Source organism: Triturus cristatus, chromosome 2_2 (genome assembly GCF_964204655.1).
Source record: "Triturus cristatus chromosome 2_2, aTriCri1.1, whole genome shotgun sequence".
In the NCBI taxonomy this organism is placed as follows: domain Eukaryota; kingdom Metazoa; phylum Chordata; class Amphibia; order Caudata; family Salamandridae; genus Triturus; species Triturus cristatus.
Window position 1 is genome coordinate 959808316 of NC_140582.1, and position 21722 is coordinate 959830037.

A 21722-nucleotide genomic window follows, 5' to 3' on the forward strand; every position below is an offset into this window, starting at 1 on the left:
TAAGGACTCCGTTTCACTTAGGGCAGGTGTGCACATCGGTTTACCATGCAGGGGCTAGTCCTGTGTTAACAATAACCAAAGTAAATAGGCATTGCACTGATGTGTCTATTTCAATTGAACAGAGGCTTCCTAACTTCTGCATTGTCCCAGATATTCATTGGGTCTATATCTTGTCTCCAAGTGATAGAAGCATGATAAGTACATAAGTTGTGTGTATCCTCTGGGATCACATGCTAGGAAGGTTTACACCGTATGTATTAAGCAATGGCAGTTTTACCAGCTCAACATTAAGGTGGGCTTCAATGGCATATGTATTAATATAGCATCTAATAAATTGGAGTTGGTGTGGTTGTCCCTAATGGTTTTTAGTAAGGTTTGTTTGAGAATAAACCCATGATTATATTTCAAGACCTGATGAAGTCTTTAGATATAACTTCAAAAATGAACACCATATGGAATACAAACCTTCTGACCTGTGCACCTGTCTATATAGGTTATCTATTCCAATCCACCTATAGATTTTTAGGCCTGGCTATAGACAGATTTGGCTGTTTTCATAAGCTTTTACAAACAAAACTACAACTAATACATGGGAGGAAAAAAAATAATAATAAAGAACTTAGAAAGGGGCCTTGGGTCAGTCCCCTCAGCCACATGATTTTCTGAAATGTCAATCGCAATTTGAAATAACCCTCAAAACAGCCATCGAACAGTGAAAGTGTCAGTCAATTATGTTATATCGTTTTTCCTATGGAAGCTAGGACTGGGCAGCCACTGAATGAGTTTGCCTGGAGTTGATCTACAGGTAAACTTTCTTCTGTGTGTTCTGCATTAGGGTGATAATGTTGTGTCCTTTGTCTCTGTCATATCCAGTCTTCTCTTGATCACCCTTATTTCTCTTTTGTCGGTCACTCTAAAGAACACCTCCTACTATTTCCCTCTGTGGTGTCTTTATACCTTGTTTCCTTTCCACGTTTTTCTCCCCTATCTTTGCAGATCTTCAATCTACATGGAGCTTCCCTCCCTTTCTCTTGTCCCCCGTTAATATCTTCAACCCTATCTTCCATGCCTCGTTCTTTTCCCCCATGAAAGTCTCTCTATCCATATCTCTCACTCTACCCTCGTCCCCCTCAAACTCTGTTCCATTCCCCATTCCACTTCTCATAGTTCTCCCAGTAGGTCTCCTATGCTCTCCATGGTTACGTCCGCATGTGAATCCAGAAAAGCTTCAAGCTGCAAAACTATTACAGCTATATGTAACTTTTTCCTTTCTGCACAAATATTTTCTGGAGTCATGTGCTGTGTCAGGAACATGTAGCAGTTTTAATGGTTTGTGGGAGAATGGAATGATGTGTGGTTGCAAAAAGGTGGCTAAAAACCTTCTGAACCACTTGTTCCTAACAGTGTGCATAGATAGCACTACAATAATGTTTTGTGAAAGTGTGGATTGATGATCATGCGGTAGCCATGCATGTGCCATTGGAGAAATTTGCTAGAAAGGCAAGTATTGCATCTTTTCAAAAGGTGGAATGTGTACTAGGTTTGTTGTAAAGTGTTTTACCCACCAGGGAGTAACACGTTTAAACAATCTACACTAACCATCTTCCAAAGATTTTCTTTGACACTGAGCAAACCCTAACTGCAAGTACATGTGCTATAACAATAATAAAAAAAACTTTTCCCTAGTAGATTTGCCTCTAGTAATTAATGCATGACCAATCTCCCCATGTTTAGCTTATGTAGTTCTCGGCTTGTGTTTTTGTATACTTGAAAAAGATAGGTGACGGAATTGATTGGTTCACATGAAAATGTTATATAACCTTTGGAATTAAGTGCAGGATAGATCTCATGACCACTCTACTCCTGTGTACCTGTAGTTGACCGCTCAGCCCTCCACAGGGCTTGGTCGCCCCACTCACTGCTGCCGCTCCTGCCTGCCTTTGCCGCCTCCTGCCTGCAGATTCCTTCGCTCGCTGCCCGCTGCTCCTGGGAATTTCCCGCTGCTCCTGGGAATTTCCTGCTGCCCGCTGCTTCTTGGAATTTCCCGCCGCTGCCTCCCTGCGGCCCCGCCCCCCTGTGATTCCATTCGCCGCCCCGCTCCCGCCACCCAGCTGCTCCTCCCTCCCGGCTCCTTACTTATGACGCCCCCAGAGCGACTGCGCAGCGGACGCGCGCAGCGGGAGCGCCGAAGGTGCACCAAAGGTAAGCCCGTCTGTGCCCGTCCGCGCCTGGACCGCGCCCAGCGCCAGACCCCCTGGTCCTCGCCCTCGCCAGCACACCCTGCACATCTACGACACCAAAACCCTCCACGCACTCAACGCCGGCCGAAACACCGCCTGCTATCGGGCCACCCCGAGACGCACCAACGGACCCTTCACCTGCCTGACCTGCCGCTTCACCGGCCTCCGACCCAACACCGCACCTGCTAAACCGAGCCCCAGCAACAAACACCTGATGTGCATCCTGCTCAACACCCGCTCCGTTCACAGGCATGCCGTCGAACTCTGGAACCTCCTCGACTCGACAGCACCAGACATCGCCTTCCTGACGGAAACCTGGATGAACGCCTCCTCAGCGCCCGACGTCGCCATCGCCGTCCCGGAAGGCTACAAAATCACCAGGAAGGACCGCGTCAACCAGACAGGAGGAGGCATCGCCATCATCCACAAGAACACCATCCGCATCACGACCAACTCCGATGACACCTTCACCTCCGCCGAACACCTCCACTTCCAGATACACACCGACCCCAAGACCACGCTCAGAGGCACCCTCGTCTACAGACCACCGGGACCACGCACACAGTTCAGCGAAGACATCACAGACTTCGTCAGCCCGCACGCCATCAATTCCACCGACTACATCCTCCTGGGGGACCTCAACTTCCACCTGGAGGACAACAAGGACCGCAACACCACTGCTCTGCTGGACAACCTCGGACTCAAGCAACTGGTAACCACCCCCACCCACTACGCCGGCCACACGCTTGACCCAGTCTTCTCATCCAGCAAATACGTCACCTTCAGCCACTCCACCAATCTCCAGTGGACTGACCACAGCTGCGTCCACTTCAGCTTCAGTAAAACGACGACCCACCACCACCCTCAACAAGCCCCCCGCAGGAGCTGGAACAAGATCACCGGTGACCAGTTCACCACCTTCCTCAGCCAGAACCCCCCCCACCAGCTCAACGGACCCCAACGAAGCCGCCAACAACCTTACACAGTGGATCACCAACTGCGCAGATGCCCTCGCACCACTGAAGAAGAACCCCCCCAGTAGACGCAGCAGCAAGAAAGCCTCCTGGTTCACCGACGAGCTCATCACCTCCAAGAAGAACTGCCGCTCCCTGGAGAACACCTGGCGCACCAACCAGACCACAGACAACATGACGGCCCTCAAACACGCCACCCGCAAACACCACCAACTGATCCGCGCCACAAAGAAGACAGTCTTCAAGGAACGACTGGACAACAACACCCACAACAGCAAGGAACTCTTCAGCATCGTCAAAGAGCTCTCCAACCCCAACGCCGGAAACAATGACATCACTCCCTCGCAAGACCTCTGCGACTCCCTCGCAGCCTTCTTCCACGACAAGATCGCCAACATTCACAACAGCTTAGGCCCACCAACCACGAACCCCACCACCGAACCGATGCCCCCCACCGCCACCCTCCGCACCTGGACCCCAGTCAGCACTGAAGACACAACCCGCACAATGAACACCATCCACTCCGGATCCCCTACGGACCCCTGCCCACACCACATCTTCAACACGGCCGACCACATCATCGCACCCCACCTCCGCGACATCATCAACGCCTCCTTCAACACCGCCACCTTCCCGGAGTGCTGGAAACACGCCGAGATCAGTGCCCTGCTGAAGAAACCAACTGCAGACCCCTCTGACCTCAAGAACTACCGCCCCATCTCGCTCCTCCCGTTTCCTGCCAAAGTCATCGAGAAGACCATCAACAGACAGCTAGCCGCCTTCCTCGAGACCAACGGATCCCTCGACCACTCGCAATCCGGCTTCCGAGCCAACCACAGCACAGAGACCGCCCTCATCGCAGCCACAGACGACATCAGATCCCTAATGGACAACGGGGAAACTGCGGCCCTCATCCTCCTGGACCTCTCCGCAGCGTTCGACACTGTCTGCCACCGCACCCTGGTACAGCGCCTGAACAACACCGGCATCCAGGAGAAGGCCCTGGAGTGGATCACCTCATTCCTCGCCGGAAGAACCCAGAGAGTCCGCCTCCCCCCGTTCCGGTCAACGGCCACCGAAGTAATCTGCGGCATTCCACAAGGGTCATCGCTCAGCCCCACCCTCTTCGACGTCTACATGAGCCCCCTCGCAACCATCGCACGTCAACACAACCTCAAGATCATCACCTACGCCGACGACACCCAGCTGATCCTCTCCCTCACCAGCGACCCGGACGCCGCCAGAGCCAGCCTACACGAAGGGATGAAAGATGTCGCCGAATGGATGAAGAACAGCTGCCTGAAACTGAACTCAGACAAGACAGAGGTCCTCATCCTAGGATCATCACCCTCCGCCTGGGACGACTCCTGGTGGCCCCCCGCCCTGGGAGCCACCCCCAAGCCAACGGACCACGCACGCAACCTAGGCTTCATCCTGGACTCCTCCCTCTCGATGACCAGACAAGTCAACGCCGTCTCGTCTTCATGCTTCAACACCCTGCGAATGCTTCGAAAGATCTTCCGGTGGATCCCCACCGAGACCAGGAAGACGGTCACCCAGGCCCTTGTCACCAGTCGGCTGGACTACGGGAACGCCCTCTACGCCGGCACCGCCGCCAAACTCCAGAAGAAACTCCAACGGATCCAGAATGCCTCAGCACGACTCATCCTGGACATCCCCCGACACAGCCACATCTCCGGACACCTGAGAGACCTGCACTGGCTCCCCGTCAACGCAAGGATCACGTTCCGACTCCTCACCCACGCACACAAGGCCCTCCACGACCTGGGCCCCAAGTTCCTCAACAGCCGCCTGACCTTCCACAAGCCTACCCGCCAGCTCCGCTCCGCCAGCCTCGCTCTCGCCACCGTCCCCGCATCGCCACCGCCGGAGGAAGATCCTTCTCCTACCTGGCAGCCAAGACATGGAACTCCCTCCCCATCCACCTCGGGACAACGCAAGACCATCTCGCCTTCAGGAAGCAACTCAAGACCTGGCTGTTCGAGCAGCAGCGTTCCGCCCCCCCCCGCGCCTTGAGACCCTCCGGGTGAGCAGTGCGCTATACAAATGCCTATGATTGATTGATTGATAGTTAGGCTTCATAAATAGTGGAGGTCTGCAATCCACTTACTGCCTGCTCGAAGGACACTCCAGCGCTGCACGGCCACCAGCTGTGCCGGTGCCCTCTCCCCTCGCTGCTGCTCGCAGCCTCGCTCAGCCCTCTGCCCCGCAGGCCCGCCTTCCTCTGCGGCCTGATCTGCTGCTAGGCAACGCTCGCACACTGAGCGCTCTCCCCCCCTGTCTCGGCTCCGCCGGACCAGGTAGCACTCTGTTGCCCGGTTTCGTATTTTGCACTGTTGTTTTGTTTTGTGACTGCTGTACTTTACTGTTGTAGTTTATTGTTTTTCTCGTGCTTGTACCCCCTGTGCCCTCCCCGCCCCGCTCCCCGCCGCCGTTCTCGCGGCCACGCCCTCTTCTTTTCTGTGCCCTCCCTGCTCCCGCCTCCCAGCTGCCCCTCCCTCGCTCCGCCCCCCCCCTCCACTTATGGCAGAGTGGATAACGCGCAGCAGCCACGCGCAGCGGGCGCGCCAAAGGTAAGCCCGTCTGCGCCTGGACCGCGCCCAGTGCCAGGACCCCTGGCCCCCGCAGACACCAGCCCCCCCGCCGGACCTACGACGCCACTGAACTCAACCCCGGCCGATTCCCGGGCTGCTACCAAGCCACCCCGAGACGCACCCACGGACCCTTCTGCTGCCACACCTGCAAGTTCACCTGCATCCGGACCTGCACTACTCCAGCACCGACCAAGACCAAGACGAGCAACAGCAGCAGCCACCTGAAATGCATCCTGCTCAACACCCGCTCCATCCACAGACACGCCGTCGAGCTCTGGAACCTGCTCGACACCACAGCCCCAGACGTCGCCTTCCTCACGGAAACCTGGATGAACGCCTCCTCAGCGCCCGACATCGCCATCGCCATCCCAGACGGCTACAAGATCATCCGGCGGGACCGCATCAACCAGACTGGAGGAGGCATCGCCATCATCCACAAGAACACCATCCGCATCATGACCAACACCGACGACACCCTCGCACCCGCCGAGCACCTGCACTTCCAGGTCCACATCAACCCCAAGACCACCCTCAGAGGCACCCTCATCTACAGACCCCCGGGACCACGCACACAATTCAGCGAGGACATTGCCGACTTAGCCAGCCCGCACGCCCTCCCCTCCGCTGACTACATCCTCCTCGGGGACCTCAACTTCCACCTGGAGAACAACAACGACCGCAACACCACCACCCTGCTGGACATCCTCGACAACCTCGGACTCAAGCAGCTGGTGACCACCCCCACCCACTATGCCGGACACACACTAGACCCAGTCTTCTCATCCAGCAAAGACATCACCTTCAGCCACGCCACCGGACTCCACTGGACTGACTACAGCTGCGTCCACTTCAGCTTCAGAAGGACCACGATCCACCACCACCAGCAACAGGCTGCACGCAGAAGCTGGAACAAGATCACAGCCGACCAGCTCGCGACTTCCCTGAGCAAGAACCCACCCACCAGCACAACGAACCCCAGCCAAGCAGCCACCAACCTCACGAAGTGGATCAGCGACTGCGCAGACGACCTCGCCCCCTTGAGGACCCCGCCTAGCAGACCCGGCAGCAAGAAAGCCCCATGGTTCACCGACAAACTCAAGAGCTCCAAGAAGAACTGCCGAGCCCTCGAGAGAGCCTGGTGCAGAGGCCCAACACCGGACAACATGACTGCCCTCAAGCTCGCCACCCGAAAACACCACCAACGGATCCACGCCACCAAGAAAACTGCATTCAAGGAACGACTGGACAACAACGCACACAACAGCAAGGAACTCTTCAACATCGTTAAAGAGCTCTCCAACCCCAACGCCGGAAACAACGACATCACCCCTTCGCAAGACCTCTGCAACTCCCTCGCCTCCTACTTCCACAACAAGATCGCGGACATACACAACAGCTTCAGCACTCAACCGACGCACGCCACGACCGAACCACCGCCCCCCACCACCACCCTCCGCGCCTGGACCCCGATCGGCACCGAAGACACCGTACGCACGATGAACTCCATCCACTCCGGATCTCCGACCGACCCCTGCCCTCACCACGTCTTCAACAAGGCCGACGCTGTCATCGCACCCCACCTGCGGGACATCATCAACGCCTCCTTCGACACCGCTACCTTCCCGGAGAGCTGGAAGCACGCCGAACTCAGCGCTCTACTAAAGAAGCCATCAGCCGACCCCACCGACCTCCAGAACTACCGCCCCATCTCGCTGCTCCCGTTCCCTGCCAAAGTCATCGAGAAGACCGTCAACAAGCAGCTGGCCGCCTCCCTCGAGACGAACGGATCCCTCGACCTCTCGCAGTCTGGCTTCCGGGCCAACCACAGCACCGAGACCGCCCTGATCGCAGCCACCGATGACATCCGAGCCCTGCTTGACAACGGAGAAACAGCAGCCCTCATCCTCCTAGACCTCTCCGCGGCCTTTGACACTGTCTGCCACCGTACACTAGTGCAGCGCCTCAGCAACGTCGGAATCCAGGAGAAGGCACTGGAGTGGATCGTCTCCTTCCTCGCCGGAAGGACACAGAGTCCGTCTCCCCCCGTTCAGATCAGAAGCCACCGAAGTCATCTGCGGCGTCCCTCAAGGCTCCTCGCTTAGTCCAACCCTCTTTAACGTCTACATGAGCCCCCGCGCAGACATCGCACGCCAGCACAACCTCAACATCATCTCCTACGCCGACGACACCCAGCTGATCCTCTCCCTCACCAACGACCCCGCCACCGCCAGAGCCAACCTTCACGAAGGGATGAAAGAGGTAGCCGAATGGATGAAGAAAAGCCGCCTGAAACTGAACTCGGACAAGACGGAAGTCCTCATCCTGGGATCTTCACCCTCCGCCTGGGACGACTCCTGGTGGCCCCCCGCCCTAGGCAGCGCACCTAAACCAACAGACCACGCACGCAACCTGGGCTTCATCCTGGACTCCTCCCTCTCCATGACCAGACAAGTCAACGCCGTCTCCTCGTCGTGCTTCAACATCCTGCGCATGCTACGTAAGATCTTCCGGTGGATCCCCACCGAGACCGGGAAGACGGTCACCCAGGCCCTCGTCACCCGCCGTCTGGACTACGGCAACTCTCTCTACGCCGGAACCACCGCCAAACTCCAGAAGAGACTCCAGCGGATCCAGAACGCCTCAGCACGACTCATCCTGGACATCCCCCGTCGCAGCCACATCTCCGGACACCTGAGAGACCTGCACTGGCTCCCGGTCAACAAGAGAATCACCTTCCGTCTCCTCACCCACGCACACAAAGCCCAAAACAACCAAGGCCCAGGATACCTCAACATCCGCCTCAACTTCTACGCTCCCAAACGCCAGCTTCGATCGACCGGCCACGCCCTCGCCGCCGTGCCCGCATCCGAAGAGCCACCACAGGGGGACGGTCCTTCTCCTACCTCGCCGCCAAGACTTGGAACTCCCTCCCGACCCACCTCCGCCTGACCGAGGACCACCTCGCCTTCAGGAAGCAACTCAAGACCTGGCTGTTCGAGCAGTAGCGGATGCCCCCCCCTAGAGCCTTGAGACCCTCTGGGTGAGTAGTGCGCTATATAAATGCTTTGATTGATTGATTGTTCATAAGAATGTGATTAAGAAGGCTATTTTAAGGGATCGATGATTCCAGGTGTGATCAACAAATGAAAGAAGGCACACATGACTGATTTGGATAGCCCTACATGGTCTGTGGCTATAGCTGAGAGATTAACTCTTATAGAAACATAGGAGTTTCTATTCATGTAAATGCATCAAGTATTTGATAACTATTGTGTCCCCTGTTACGTTATCTAATGGATTTTCTTTCATACACCCAAGTATAAAGCTTGTCCCGTTAGCTCTATAGCATCTCCATGTGGTAGTTCGCCTTCCCTCATTCAATTCTATGCACTTATTGGATAGGCCAAGGTGCCAAAACACTTGTTTTGAGGAGTGAGGTACTATGTGAAGGCTGGCGGGCTTCAAATCACACACCTTTTCCTTTTGAAGAGTTAAGAGATTTGGAAAAACTATAATTTTGTTGTCTGACATTGCCTTCAGGTCTGAGTGCCATGCTTGGCGTACCAAGTGTGGGTCTATTAGAATCAAAGTCATGTGTGCCTGCTTGGATTTGATGATCGCTTACCAATTGAAGGACAAATCTTCCTTACCAGTCTACAACACTGCATTCTCATTTTTGAGGGATAGGTGGTGGGGGTACCAGGATGTAAAGTCTTACCATTTTGCATTTACATTTGTGGTGAACAGGTCTAATTGTGGTGTTCCCCATGTTTGGAAGATTATATCTACCTCCCCTTGGTCTAGCCTCTACACATGTGAGATTCCTCCTTGCCTGCTTGATCTGTCTGCCTCCATGTTTAACTGTCCCAACAGATATATCGCTACTATGAGAATCCTTCTGTAGACTGCCCATCACCATATGGCCTGTGCCAGCTTGGACAGGGTGTGTGATTTTGTGCACCTAGATTGCTTTTATAGAATTGTGGTGGTAGCTTTCTGGATCTGTCCTAATTTTACTTCGATCACTACATGGAAAGCTGTTAGTGCTCAAAAAGATTTCTTCACTTAACACACACTTATGTTTTCTACTTCCTCTTGTGCCCATTGGCTCCTGATTTTAGATTCCCCATGTGTGCATCCTCTGTGAAAAGCATTTGTGGTGTTGGCCACATAGCGTAGAAATTTTCTGGGCCCATGGGTGTCTCATACCTCGGCCCCTTTTCTGCAGTTTTGACGGTATTCTGTATGAGTCATTGAACTCTGACTTTTGCAGCAGTTCTCCCATTTCTGCCTCAAGCTGCATTTTTTCCTCTTGAACTTAAGCGCCTTTCATTTGAAGTCAATCACAGTCTCACTCTCTCTTTATACAGGTAACGCGCACTTTTCGGTGTGTTGCTCTTTTTATTTCCACCAATCCTGATACCATTGCGGAGTAGAGACACAATGCAAAGGTTTGTCCCCACTGGTGTGTTTGGATTTCGAACCATTGGGCTTTTTGGTGCTGAATAAACTGCTGAGTGCCTCGATATGGAAGGCTGTTTGTGTTTTACAGTCCGATATTTTCAGTGTGGACACAACACAGCATTGTGGGTGTACACTTTTTCGGTGTTGACAGGTTCTTTCACTGCATTTTCCAACTTTCAAGGATATGGACACCAAATCTTTCAAAGAGGATTCTTAATCTCCCTGGATCTCTTCTGCATCATTTAAGATGTGCTTGTCTGACAGACCCAGGTCTTTCAGAGAAATTTGATTTGCTTGGGACATTGTAAAGTACACGCTGGGTTATTTTTCTTTGACCTTTCATGTTCTTGGAAAGAAGTCCTTGCACACCTTGCAACCTTCGGACTTATGGCCATTATGAAGGCACAGATTACAGATGTTATGAGCATTCTGTGCTAATTCATGAGTGCACTTCAGACAAAACTTAAGGGCAGTCTCTTCCATCACTTGCAACTGTATTCAGAAGAGATACAGAAGTAGTCAACATCCCCTCCAGCTATGCATTCTCCAACCCTATATGCTCGAAGCCAACATCAAAATCTGTCTACTTTAGTTTTTCAGATGGTTCTGCTTTCCTCAATATCTGCTCAATTTGTTATTGATAATTTGTCTCCATCACCCACTCTGAATCTCAGTGGCTCCTCCAACTCTTTTTCTTGACAACCGTAGACCTAAATCTCTGATCACGGCTTCTGAACTTCACAGGAGAAAAAAGAATGGCTACAACATTCTGGGGCTTTGTGGGTTTACAATCAACATCATAGAGGCTGGTACACTTCTGGGCGATGCATCTACACACCCCAAAAAACAAGCATTATCAAATTCAATAGGTCTTGCGTTTATAATGCGAGTGCCAAGCTGTTTGCAAAATACTGATTCAAAAACGTAAAAGGAAAAAAACATGTCAAAATACTGGCGGAAAAACAAACATCTTACATCAGAAACTGTACATGGAATTCAATGGTTTCACTCTTTATAAATCACATGGTCCATTTTCAAATACTTTTCTCAAATCTCACCACCTTGACCATTCGACAAACCCACACCACCCACTTGACCGTCTTCAACTTCCCAGACAATCCAATCACGAGAAGTACCCTCTCCAACCTCATCAACACACTCAACGTAGTACAGTATGGCACACAACCAACACATTCCAAAGGCAACATCCTAGACGTTATCTTAACATCACCAAACATCCACTGCAAGCCATTAATTTCCCTGGACTGACCACTTTGCCACCCCTATCTCCCTGCTGAGCGTTCTACCAATAAACCAAGGTCAATAAAAAAGAGAAAACTAAACATTCCGATGCTTCAGACTTCATCATAGACAAACTAATGCTTGAACTCATCTCTCACCCCAATCAACTCCATGTCTGACTCCAACAACCTCTAAACAACTTCAAACACTATGTGAACATCCATGCTCCAAAGAGAACATGCAAGTGCAAGCAGAAGTCTTCAACACCCTGGTACTCTAAAGACCTTGCTGACAAACGATCCATCCACAGGCAGAAAAGGAAATGGAAGAAAAAACAAACTTCTGATAATCTCATGATACAAAGTATCATTGCTTTTGCTGATATGAAGAGCTAGCTGGGTGCTGCACAAAGTTGTATACTAACACCATCAATTCAGCCATCAACAGATGCAGAACACTTCAAGACAATAAAGCATTGCATCACCCTCCTGCCAGACTTACTTACTATTCACTCCATAGAAGAGGGCAATGCCATCAATCTCTTCATCTGTATTTTTTCACTGATCTGACAGCGCAGATAGCACCAAGCCAGCTTTATCTCTTACACCCACCCCATTCCCTTAGAATACCGCAATTTTCAGCCTTTAAAGGCCTATCTCTCACAGATCTCACTGAGATATTCAACTCCCTCAAAGCCATTTATTATGAAGATGTCTTACCCTTGTTGGTTATCAAATCTCTATCTCTGGGTATGCCCGCTCACCCCTACTCAACACTGTCAAAGCCTTCCTCACTCAGGGCATCTTTCCCGCAGTCCCATCGCTCACCTACCGTTCATCAGCAAGATCATTCAAACAGAAGTATATGTAAGATAACATCAATGATAACCATCTGTTGCACGACTACTAGGCCAGCTTCAGATCACATGGATACCACCACCCTACATACTGTAGACTATAGCCTCCTGACCACATTGTAAGAGGACACCTACCTTCTGATATTGCTACACCTCTCAGTAGCCTTCAACACAGTCACCCATTTGCACACGAATACGCATCCTGGTGTCTCAAATGGGATTCACCAGCAATGTCCTTCACTGGGTCTCCTCCCACCCTTCAAACCAACACCAGTTTGTTCACATGGGTATCTCCAAGTCCCAAAAGATCACTAACACCTGCAGAGTCCCCCAGTGTTCAACATCAAGCCACTTGGTGTTCTTTTGACAGACGACTGAATCAAGAGTCACCAATATACAGAGGATAGACAACTCTATTTAAAGCACAAGTTACTTACTTGTGTAACAATATATCTGTAAGAGACATTAGTTAGTGATAGATTCCTTACCTTAGGATATCCCCAGGCATCAGACTGGATCCGGAAAGATTTCGGCAGCAGTACCCCAGCGCGTCGCACAGCTCCCCGTACGTTGCTGGCATCGTAGTCGCCGTGATGACATCGCTGGTGCTACTTAGACGCGCCCAGTTCTGTACACAACTTTCCGCGCTAGGAACGCAGAGCCATGCCAGAGACCGACTACTGGTGCATTTGAAACTAGGGCCCTGAAGGGATGATCTTATCCCCAGGAATCAGTTTGTAGAAAGGGGAGGATGGGCGGGAAGGAAGGAACCTATCACTAACTAATGTCTCTTACAGATATATCGTTACACAAGTAACTTGTGCATCTGAAAGTGACACGTTCGTGATAGATTACTTACCTTAGAATAGATACCCAAGCAATATCAACCCCGGTGGTGGGTCTGCGAACAATGATTACACTGGAAAGGCACGGACAACCGAACGGCCAAAGAAGCCGTCTCTCCAGACTTGACTGTCAAGGGAATAGTGCTCAGTAAAAGTGTGCAGCGAGGCCCATGTGGCCGCCTGACGGATGTCTTGAAGTGGGACACCGCGCCCCAAAGCTGTAGAAGCCGCTGTCGCCGTGGTCGAATGGGCGCGCAACCCTACCGGAGGTTTCTTTTTAGCCAAAGAGTAACAGGCTTGAATACACAAGACAACCCAGCAGGAGATAGTTCTCTTGTGTACAGCCCGGCCTTTCTTTGGGCCCACGTAGCCAACAAAGAGCTGGGAATCCACTCGGAACTGTTGTGTGCGGTTGAGGTAGAATGAAAGTGCACATTTTGGGTCCAGACGGTGGAACCTCTCTTCCTCTCTGGAAGGGTGCGGAGGCGGAAAGAAAGTGGGCAGAGTGACAGTTTGCCCAAGATGAAAGGCAGTGACTACTTTCGGTTGAAAGGAGGGACATGGTCGAAGCACAACCTTGTACGGATTAACTGACAGGAAAGGAGGTTTACAGGAAAGAGCCTGGAGCTCACTCACACGCCTAGCTGAGGTGATGGCCACCAGGAAGACAGTATTCAAAGTCAATAACCGCAACGGACAGTTATAAAGAGGTTCAAAGGGAGCGCACATAAAGTATGTGAGAACCAGGTTCCAGGCCCACTGAGGCATCAGGAGACTTGAAAAGAGAGGGCTGATCAGGCAGCCTGAGAAAGGCTGAAATAACAGAAAATTAACCCTTAATAGTGCCCAGACCAGAGCCCTGCTGGGCCAAAGAAAGAAGGAACAAGAGGACCTCAGAAAGAGGGGCAGAAAGGGGATCTACAGCTTTCGCTGTGCACCATGCCACAAATGTGTTCCACCGGCAGGCGTATACAGTTTTAGTTGCGGGACGCATGGCTGCCAGAATCAACATAAAGACTTCAGGAGGCAAGTCGAATGGAATCAACTGTCGCCGCTCAATCTCCACGCAAGGAGGTGGAGGCTGGATAGGTTCGGGTGGAGAACCATCCCTTGCTGCTGCCACAGAAGATCCTCCTGAAGAGGCAGTCGGATCGGGGGATCCACGCTCATACAGAGTAGCTCGGGATACCAAACTCTTCGTGCCCAGTCCGGCGCCACAAGAATGACTTGGGCCCGGTCGCGTCTGATCTTCAGCACTCTGGGTAGAAGTGGTATACGCGGAAAGGCGTACAACAGACCGCAACTCCACTCGTGACGTAAAGCGTCTTTGAGCGAGTGCCACCTTGGAAACTCCAACACGCAGATCTGCCGACATTTTGCGGCCTCTTCGGTGGCGAATACATCTAACCAAGGTTCTCCTCACTGCTGAAAGAGACCTTGTGCCACCTCCGAGTGAAGACACAATTCGTGATCCATCATGCACCGGCTGCTGAGTTCGTCCGCCCTGGCATTCAAAGAACCTGCCAAGTGTTGAACCACCAGGATAATGCCCTGGCGTTCCAGCCACGTCCAGAGGTGTAGAGCCTCCTGACATAGGGTCCAAGAACCCACCGCCTTGTTTGTTGCAGTATCACATGGCGGTGGTGTTGTCTGAACACCTGCACTACTCTCCCCTTGACAGAAGGAAGGAATGCTTTCAGTGCAAGTAGGATCGCCCTGAGCTCCAAAAGATAGATATGGAGCTTGGACTCCGCCGGAGACCAGAGACCTCTGATCTCCGCCTCTCCCATGTGGCGCCCCATCCAAGGAGGGACGCATCTGTCACCACTGTGTGCTCCAGTTGGGGAAGGGAGAGGGATCTGCCGCGGACCCAACGTTGGTCCATGAGCCACCACTGTAAGTCTTGTGCAGTGCCCTCCGACATCTGGACGCAGTCGGACAGGTTTCCCTGATGCTGCGTCCACTGGAACTTCAGGTCCCACTGCAGAGCCCGCATATGCCATCTGGCATGATTGATCAGCAGGATGCAGGAGACTATGAAGCCCAGCAGCCTCAGAGTCTTCCTGACCGAAAACCCAGGACAAGGGCTGAAAGATCAGAGTCATAGCCCGAATGTCCCGGACTCGCTGTTCGTGAGGATAAAAACGAAATTGTGCCGTGTCCAGAACCGTGACGATGAAGAGGAGCTTCCGAGAGGGAATCAGATGCGACTTCGGTACGTTGATGGAGAAGCCCAGCAAATGCAGGAGGTCGGCCGTAGTCTGGAGGGGCGAGAAGACTTCCTGGGGCAAGGCCGCCTTCAACAGCCAGTCGTCGGGATAGGGGAAGACTGAAACCCCTGATCTGCGCAGATGAGCTGCGACCACCGCCATCACTTTCGTGAACACCCGAGGGGCGCTGGTAAGGCCAAAAGGGAGCACGGTGAACTGAAAGTGCTCATGGCCTACCGTGAACCGTAGGTAACGCCGGTGGGCCGGCAGGATGGGGATATGAAAATAAGCATCCTGCAAGTTTAACGCTACCATCAAGTCTTGCGGGTCTAGGGCAGACAAGACCTGAGCAAGTGTGAGCATTTTGAACTTCTCCTTCCGGAGGAAGCGATTGACGTTCCAGAGATCTAAGATAAGCCGCAGGCCCTTGTCCTTCTTTGGAATTAAGAAGTAGTGGGAATAACAGCCACGACCTACTTCTGGTGGCAGAACGCGCTCGATGGCCCCTTTGGCCAAGAGGGCCACAACTTCCTGCTGGAGAAGTGCTAAGTGGTCCCCCGACATGCAGTGGTACTGAGGTGGCATGGCTGGAGGGGTAGTCTAGAAGGGGAGGGAGAAGTCCCTTTGGACTATCTGTAAAACCAACGGAAGTGATGGTGCGCCAGTGGGGGAGGTGATGGCGAATCCTGCCGCCCACTGGCGTTTGGTGGGCCTGAAACGGAGGACTAGGAAGGTTTTGAGGCAGGGGTGGAATGACCCGCCCGCTGGCCCCGTGACCCACCTTGGCTGTTCCCACGTCCTCAGCTGTGCTAAAACTGCTGCTGCGCAGGTTTGCGGCTTTGAAATTAACGCGTTTGGGCGCCCCGTCTTGGACCACGAAAGGAGCGAAAAGCAGGTCCCAAAGGAGTGCACAAGGTGGAAAGGCCCAAGGACTTGGCTGTTGCCCGTGAGTCCGTAAAGCGTTCTAACGTGCCATCTGCTTCGTCACCAAAGAGGCGTGTGCCATTCAAGGGAATGTCCAACAAAGTGTTCTGGACATCCCCCCGAGAAGACAGTCGTTCTGAGCCAGGCGTACAGCGGAGCGCCACTGTTGTGGAAATTGCCCTGCCGAGCGAGTCGGCGATGTCAAGGCCACAACGGATAGTGAATTTCGCAGCGTCTCTCCCTTCGGAAATAGCCTGGGAGAGCACCGCCCAGGCCTCCACTGGACACTGAGGCAGTACTTGCTCCGCTGTGTCCCACACAGAGTGTGAATAACGGCCCAAAAGGCAGCCCTGAACTGGCAGACGAGAAAATCTTTTACCCAAACTGCTCCAGCTTCTTTGATTCCCTATCCTGAGGCGCGGAAGGGAATGCGCTTGGAGACGCCGAGGCCTGGACAACCAGGCTCTCAGGCGTCGGTGAGGAAACTGGTGTCGCCCGGGGCACGGCGATGGCGTCGTGCCACACTTCTATCCTCAGGAGTCCCTGTGTTGGGCTCCATGTGCCCAAAAGAACATCAGAAAGTGCATCATTAAAGGGCAGCAGCGGTTCCGCCAAGGAGGCCGCCGGCTGAAGCACTTCAGTTAGGAGATTAGTCCTCATGGGCACCGTAGGGAAATCGAGGTTAAGAGCCTCAGCTGCCCTATGCAATACCACTGAAAATGTACCAACCTCCTCCGTAGTCACAGAAGGGGACAGTGTTCCAGGGTGTGGACACCCATCCAAATCAACAGGATCCTGGACATTGTCATCCCAGTCCGGGTCATCCTCACACTGAGCTGCGAGAGGGTCCTTAGACCCCTGCCAGTACTCCCTTTTGTCCATTGGGTGTTCCTAAGGGCGATAAGGACGAGGGGCCCGGGGGATGGGATAAAAATCTCCTCCCTCTCCCTCCCCCTCCCGGGATAAGAATCGGAGGATAATAGGTCAATCCAGGTTCGACGTAGTCTGGTCCTGCAGCCAACGGCACCGGACGGGGCTCCGAGGCCGGAGCCGCTGGGAATCTTGCAGGCGTAGCCGGGGCCAAAGGCAGCGGCACGGGTCAGATCCCCCCTCCACCCCCGTGGGTCAAGAAGGCGCTCCGGAGGGACCCAATGGGGCAAACAAACGGCCCATGGCCGACAGGAATACCTGTATTTCTTCTGGAGTCGCGTATGGACCTGGAAAAGGTGGTTATGCCACAGGCAACAACAGAGGCCACAGAGGAGCCGTGGGGGAGTGACCACCCGCTCCCTCCACCACATCCCGCAACCAGTGAGGGGTAGACGAAGAGCGACGCTGCTTCTTTGACTTTTTATGGCGCTTGGACTTATCTGTCCCCGATTCCGACGAACGATGGGGTCGGCTCCGCGACCGGCCTTCGACCTCCCGCAGGCGCGGGATCTTGAGTGGCGCGGAACCTAGCACCAGGCCTCCAACAACTTTCGGGAATGCTCCCGCAAAGCCTCCGGCATCATGGCCCGACAATCGGGGCACGTCTCAGGGCGTGCCCCAAGCACAAGAGCTACACGACGCGCAGGTCTGCCACCGACATGTTAAGATGGCAGTCCCCACAGGACTTAAACTTGGGCATCCCTACTGCACCAGAAGTCGATACTCGACAAACAAAGAGACCAAAGTCTCTGAAACACTGTCAAATTTCTTGACTGGAGGTACCGCTCTCTCCGGATCTGTGCTTGCTGGCGAGGAAAAAGAAAGAACTAACGTCAGCGCGCGTGGGCGCGTCCAAGTAGCTCCAGCGACGTCATCTCGGTGACTACGATGCCAGTGACGTACGCGGAGCCGTGCGACAACGCCTACCGACACGCAGGGGTACTGCTGCCGAAAACTTTCTGGATCCAGTATGACGCCTGGGGATATTCTAAGGTAAGGAATAGATCACTAATGTGTCTCTTTCAGATATCCCCTCTGCTTCAGATATCCAACACCACAAACACTTCCTGCACATCATCCAGACCTGGATGTCGAGTGAAGCTCAACCCCACAAAGAAAGAATTACTGTTATTTGCAAAGAACCAGCAAGAAACAGTACAAACTTGGCTCAATTGCACAAACCTTCACTGTTTCAAACCCCAATTTTCACCAAATGCCAAGTCACTTGGATTTGCCATGGAGTCCTGCCTGACCTGGAAGGAGCACATTACCAAAAAACAGAGATGGCCTTGTACTCCTTTAAAAATGAATCAGTTTCTTCCAGAAAGCGTGCATACTCTCGCCAGTGGATGATAACGCCATTCTTCATGGCCTTGCAGGCTCTACACTGGCACCAATTTGAGGCAACCTACACGTTGCATCACTTCTTATCCGATCCCTGAAGAAATAGAATCACATCACTCCCGTCCTGATAGAACTCCACTGACTCCCTTTGCCAGCCGGAACCATCTTCAAAACGAGCTGCATAATTCACAAAGCCATCACGACCAACACTATGCTTATCTTTGGAAAAAGTTCACCATCTCTGCTGGTGCTCAGCACACCCGTAACCAGGCCACCATCAGACTGCAGACTAAGAAGTGTAAAAAACAAACAGAACAAGTCAGAAGGGTCTCCTCTCCTCCTCCACCCCCCCCCCCCCCCACATATCCATCAGGAATGCCCAAAATGCTACTCTACTTTAGGAAAGCGTTGACTTCTCAATTCTTTAAAGAACATTACATCATAATGCAATAACTGTCCATAACCCAGCTATCGCTCCAATTACTCAAAGCCTTTATACTGGTCATAGTACTACACTCCGCTGTCTTTTTTCTAGATCTGTACTTTAGAAATGCAAGACACATTTATACTTTTATACCGGAAACTCTGAACAGAATTTAGATGGAATACGGAAGAGTAAGAATTTCAAATGAAATAGTTCAAGGCCTAATTTACTTACCATATGAATCAGTTATTTGGTCCTCTACAGTAGTCCAGGGAGCATATTTATGGGCCTCAGGCCTTTGTGTGCCAAAGTGTGTGCATTCATGCAATATGTGGAACGCACCAGTTAATCAGCTCTTAAAACCAGCACTTCAGCCACACCCCAGAAAAAGATCTCTGCCCAGCTTTTCTAGTCAGTGGTGAGAAACAACACAAAGTGGGCACACGAGGGAGCGAGTTAGAACGCATGCATTCAGCCAGTAGACACAGAATAAACTGGACAGTGGCTATTTGAGAAGCAATGGGGTGCCCCAGCTTGCACTTAAATTTAAGAACTGTTTACAAGTATGTGTGGTTTTGATTGCTATGTTTAATACCTATGTTTCCCAATTATCTTTTTCCTCAGCCAGACATGCACTTTATTAGTTAGCTGAACACATGCTATACTGTAATCATGATTCATATAAATCGGTCAGTAATACTTTATAAAATTAGGTAAAAAAAGTATTGCCAATACTCTTATATACTTTCTAGGTTTTCACCTCAACTGAAAACAATTTAAACATTAGGAAAATCTTAAATATTTACTATATATGCTTTTAATAAACTCATTACCACACTTTTAGGAGTGTGTGAAACATATTAGAAAATATATTGGCAAAATAAAGAAAATCATTACCTATTTGCATAAGCGTAAATGGGGAAAAATACTCCTAAACAATGCCTGAGCCGAGTGTCATCTTCTGTCACAGGATTATACCACAGTAATACAAGGCGCTGTAGCAGTTTGGCACTTATAAGCCTTCCTGAGAACATCAATTTTGCCAGCCCTTCTGCAGCTTCTGTCCTGAGTTCAGAAACCTTAAGAGACAGTCGAAACAGAGCAAAATAGAACTTTTATTAACATTCACTTTAACACAAGCGTATCAATGTACCAAAAAAGAAATATATCGGCATCAAGTATTGATAAGTGACTCTTGATTTCGCCACGAGCTCTTGTGAAGTATGTGCGTCAATGAGAAAAATGGATAATGAACAATGAGAGGAGTGGAAAGTACCTCATTTTCTTCCAGTTTGCCTTACAGCTTACCCAGGTAGGCTATGATGAAGTCTAGAGGACAGAGAGGAAGCATTTACCCTCTACTCCCACCAGTTTCTTTTTTATTTATTCATATATAAGCCACATAATTAACTATAAAGAAATTACAAAATCGGGAGGAATGGCTTGGCGCGCTTCTAGATGGCGGCTCGTTTCTAAGGACCGGCGAGCTTCCAGCGTGCACTCTGGCCCTAAACAGCCTGCTACACCCAATTTAAGACTGTCACAGGGTAAAGGTGTCTGAAACTGGCGGGAGTAATCTCCAGAACTCCAAGCTCCAAGAAAGCCTTCTGTCCTGGCGTGCTCGCGCCTGAACAGGTAGGGAATGCAGTCAAGATGGCAGCTTGCACTCAAATCTTCGGCATACCCTTTGATGCTCCTGCAACACAAGACCATACAGCAGGGGTGTTTGAGGCCGGCGGGAGCCACCTTTTACACGGCTGATCCCTGAACAGTCTTTCTCCTGCAGTGCCCAAGTAGTGAAACAAGCCAGCCGATTGTGGGAGTGCAGGACAAAATAGCACCCTGAGCGAAAGTACGATGCTCTGATATACAACGACTGACAAACCCTAACCACTCCTGGGTGGCAGTTTTACTACAGTGAGTGCAAGGTCGCTTAGGAAGGCTAAGTAACGGCCGTACAAGTCATATGGGAAATAAACAGTCATATGGGGAAGAAGCAGGTGTTCTTAACTGCTGTTCACTCAGCTACCTTCAAGCAAGTGATATGATGAATAAAGCCCAGATGCTGTGCGAATTAGAACCACCCACTGCAGCCCTCGTACTACACCACCTCTCAGCAGCCTTCAACATCGTCTCCCACCACACATTAGCCGCCAGACTCCACGACCCCGGTATGCAGGGGACTGCCTTTAACTGGATTCGATCTTTTCTCTCAGGCAGAACACAAAGAATAAGACTCCCGCCCTTCTTCTTCAAGCTCACAGAGATTAGATGTGGAGCACCCCAAGGATCCGCCCTCAGCCCCGCTTCAACATCTTCATGGCTCCCCTCACCACCATCGTCGGAAAACACGGACTCAACATAGTATCTTATGCCGATGACACCCAGCTCATCCTCTCTCTCACCAAGGAACCCGACATCACCATGCATAGTTTCCAAGAAGGAATGGAGGACGTTGCATCATGGATGAGCAGGAGCTGCCTGATGCTCAACTCGGAGTAAACGGATGTCCTCATTTTCGGGTACACCCCCTTCGCATGGAACACAACCATGTGGCCCCCCGCCCTTGGAAACCCACCCACCCCTACGGACCACGCCTGCAACCTCTGCATCCTACTCGACTCCTCACTCACCATGAACCGCCAGATCAACGC

General features: G+C 51.8%; 1 protein-coding gene across 2 annotated transcripts in view; it reads right to left on the reverse strand.

Annotated features, from left to right (window-relative positions):
* Positions 1-21722, reverse strand: part of NCAPG (non-SMC condensin I complex subunit G) — a 460352-nt gene that overhangs the window by 141978 nt on the left and 296652 nt on the right. For both annotated transcript variants that reach the window (XM_085642367.1, XM_085642366.1), the window contains exon 16: positions 19966-20147. In XM_085642367.1, coding sequence (XP_085498493.1) covers positions 19966-20147 — 182 coding nt within the window. The remainder of the gene's footprint in view (positions 1-19965; positions 20148-21722) is intronic.